General features: G+C 37.1%; 1 protein-coding gene across 1 annotated transcript in view; it reads right to left on the bottom strand.

Annotated features, from left to right (window-relative positions):
- Positions 1-225: 225 nt before the first annotated feature.
- Positions 226-3824, bottom strand: part of ADGRL4 (adhesion G protein-coupled receptor L4) — a 76002-nt gene continuing 72403 nt past the window's right edge. Inside the window, exons 15-17 of the mRNA XM_010174810.2 lie at positions 3430-3521; positions 1674-1842; positions 226-1146 (exon numbers count right to left, since the gene is read on the bottom strand). Coding sequence (XP_010173112.2) covers positions 1084-1146; positions 1674-1842; positions 3430-3521 — 324 coding nt within the window. The 3' untranslated portion in view covers positions 226-1083. The remainder of the gene's footprint in view (positions 1147-1673; positions 1843-3429; positions 3522-3824) is intronic.

The following is a 3824-nucleotide window of genomic DNA, read 5'->3' as shown; positions in this document are numbered from 1 at the left end:
TCAGTAGATCTATGGATGCTCATATGGTTAAACACAGGATAAATGTTTCAAAACCAGGAGCCTCAGAGGAAGACAGCTGCTTGACTCAAAGATGCTATGAGTAGAGAAAACTGCTGTAATTTCAGTTTTTTGTGGTATGGAGGCACACAACCTTGAATTCAAATCTGTATTCTTCTGCATGGGTGATTTCTGCCACTTTGTTTTAATTTGATCCTGAAGGGTCTGGATTCCAAATATCTCTATCAAGTGACAAACATGTGAAAGCATTTTCTTCCTACAGCCTCCAAAATCATAGTGCCAGTTTAGCAGATCTCAGTCTTTTTGGCAATTAAATAAAACAAAAACCAGATCTTTTTCAAAGTAGTCACAGAATAATCTTTCACTTATAAAATAGCTGTCCCATCATTCTTGTATCAGATCTGACCTCAGCTCTTTAGATGTAAACAGTTCTTTAAAAGTTAAAAAAATAAAAAAATTAATATACAAATATATATTTCAGAGTGATAAGAGAATAATATTAAACAAATTCCTTTTTTAATCTACTTTAAATTAAAAAAATTGTTTTCAAAAGTCTGGGCTGAAGCAGATCTTTATCTATTGACTCTTTAATGGAACCCATTCCCTGCAGATGGCCACATACAACTTAATATAAGAAGCTCATTACTACAAAAAGACAGCAAACATGTTTCCACTAGCAAAGCAATTAATAAAATCTGCTGTGCCAGTTGGTTTTTGGTGTCTTGCTTTCAAGAACTGCAGATATTTCTAACATTATAAACAAAACCTAAGAATTAAAAGTCTCGAGCTTCTTTAGAAATTTGCTTCTTTCCCTGGTCTTTATTAATATTTGTTTTTCAACAATTGGTTTGGTTTGTATACTGTTTGTATACAGCATAATTGAAATGATCTGTATGAATGCACACATATGTAAAAAAAACAGTCAGTAATTCAGTTAAGAGAAATGCCTGCTCACTGGGTCATTTAGTACTTTCACAATACCGTATTTTTCTGTAATATCCATAACATCATCATCTAGGTTGCTCCCTTCTTCCACTGAGATGCTCATGTATATTTTCCTTCCATTTATCTCAAGCAGCCGAAACAGCAAGGGACATTTTTGAACAACCTATAATACTCTTCCTGAATCTGAAATAAAAATATTGAATTCAAATATGAAATAGATTTATGAATAGGTCTATATGTCTTTTAACTTGTTTTGTACTGCTCCTGTCACTAGATGTTTTAAGGTGGGGCTGCTTTTGACTTTAGGACAGGATCCTGAAGAAAGTATAATTTCAGGATCATGTGGGTGAATCTTGCTGCTAACTGGAAAGACTGGAAGCGAGTTTTATTGCATACGTGTTATTTCATCAGGTTAATGGCACTATAACCAGTTTTACAATTTTAAAAAACATTTTTCCATGTTTTATACATGTGTTTTAAAACTGGGAGGAAATATGTGAGAAGGTAAAAATTGGGCAGAAGTCCCATCTCCAGTGAAGGCAATAGCAAAATTTCCCCGCTTCCCTCCTCCTCTCCCCATCCATGGCACAAGGATTTCCTCCCGTGCACTGAAAAAGTGTGCACCACAACTCCACTGCAGGGCTGGGCACCTGCCTGTGTAGGTACATAAGACTGCCCGAGTCACTTCCCACAAGGAATGGGACACTTACCTTCCTAGACAACACACAAAGAAATATGAAGATGAACATCCCCTGAAATGCATTGAAGATTGTAAAAAGATATGCAGTAACCACGGATCCCTGGATGACATGGAGGACCCCGAAGATCCAGGTAGCCCCAAGGAGAAACAGGAGAGCAAGAGCACCTCGGGCACAGGATCTAGACAGGAAGGAAACATTGTGAACAACATGAGGGCAATGTGCTCTTTTCCTTCCTTCACTGCTTTGGATGGTGAACGCTGCCTAGGTAATTTTTTCACAGCTGCAAAGGCCTGAGAAGTGCCAATGCATGGGCTGCTCTTTAGGGTGTGCTGTAGCACTGTGGCACAAATAAGCTCACATAATCACTGCAGAAAAGCAAAGGAGTAAAACTGGAGGGCCTTGAAACACTGGCTGCTTTAATCTTCAGATATGTTTTCTCCGGTGTACTGCAGCACCATATGATTTGATTTAAATCTACTTTTAGTGTAATTCCCCAAGGAAAAACACATGTCTGTTATGAAGCATTCCCCAACTTTTCCTCCTCTCCCTTATCCTCCTCAAAAAATAACCCAGAAAAATGTACAGTATGCTCTTAGGACAGTACATGTGCATGACATCAAAGGGTTGCCAGGCTCCTTCTCAGGTTCCTTGCAGAAGGTGGTGCCAGTTGTGAAACTAGACTTTCTTTCTTTCATTCTCTCTCTTAAAAAAAAAAAAAAAAGTTTTTGTTTTTAGAACACAGATACTCTCAATTAGTTCCTGGGTCAGCACATTCATGCTTTAAAATTATAGGAGCTGATTGGCTATGATTTTTTTTTTCCAACATGCTGTAGACCCCTGCTCACAGACTTGAGCAAATTACAGTGTGTTGTCTTGGAAATTAAGCCACTGATTACTTCCTTTTTCATTCTCAGCCCAGTCCTTGCAGGACTTCCTTTGAACAACAGACATTTTTAGTACTGTTCCTCTGAAAATGAATATTTTTCAACTTCATTAAAACCAGCTCACCACATGCAGCTATGAAGGGTGAGGAATAAGAGAGAGTAATAAATCAAACAATTGCTAAATCCTAACTATAAATCTAGTGCAATGCATTGAAACTGCAGGAGTGTTCCTAAGCAACACAAACAGTAAGTTGTTTTCAATGTTCCCTGTAGTACACTTCAGCTTTTCCCGCACAAACGGTTTTCAAGGTCCCTATAAATCAGTTTTAAAGAGAGTGAGTTGATGGAAAAATCATAGCAGCATGCAAAGTAAAAATCCTGGAGAAAACCCTCCCCACCCCTCCATGCCACAGAAGCACAATGTCCTACTGTAGACTTTTTGCAAATAACATGAATGGCTTGATTCTCTTATCACTGTATTACTTGTTACTTCAAGACAAATATTTTGGTCCCAATTCAGGCATAAGTTTTGAAATCTGGTTTGGCTTGTGCAGAGGCTGTGGAAAGTACTTAAGAAAAAAGGACAATTACTTCTTTAACCTTGCCATCAGGCTTTACCCTCTGCTTGATACAGGGCACTCATTGTCTTGTTCCTCATATACCTCTCGTACAACTCCAGTGTTACTGTACAAGGTATTGCTCAATGGAAATAAAGATTGCAAAACCTACCTCCAAATCCTTATGAGGAGATAACAGAAAAAAATTATTTTTTTTTCTACAAATTTCCAGAAGATTAAATTGTTACTTTTGAATGCTCACTTTCATTTCTGGCAGTATTTAAACTTACAGGAGGTAGAATTTATATTAAATGAAAAACTTACCTTATATTTTCATAACAACTAACTTCTGGCTTTAACATTGCAGTGTGTCGAAATACTTTATAAATAATCACCCCAAAAGCCAACAAATTAACCTGGGGGGAGTGAAGAAAGGAACTTTTAGTTCAAACCAGGATGCTTTTGAATTTCAGTAACTGTTACACATTTAAATGAAACAAGCCAGATAAAGTTTCTGTGTATATGAAACCTACAGAATCCAGTGCCAGGAGGGGAAAAATCCTCATGCCTTTCTGATCCCTTTCTATTAAAAAAATATGAGCCCTGTAATAAACATTGATCAAATAGGTCTGTAACTCTACCTTATCTCAACAGTATTACTACCAAGAGTTTGAAAATGTTTATTGATTTTATTGATAAATCTCTTTGATTTCCTGCTG

Source organism: Antrostomus carolinensis, unplaced genomic scaffold (genome assembly GCF_000700745.2).
Source record: "Antrostomus carolinensis isolate BGI_N321 unplaced genomic scaffold, ASM70074v2 scaffold6579, whole genome shotgun sequence".
NCBI lineage: Eukaryota > Metazoa > Chordata > Aves > Caprimulgiformes > Caprimulgidae > Antrostomus > Antrostomus carolinensis.
This window is presented reverse-complemented; position numbering and strand designations above follow the sequence as displayed.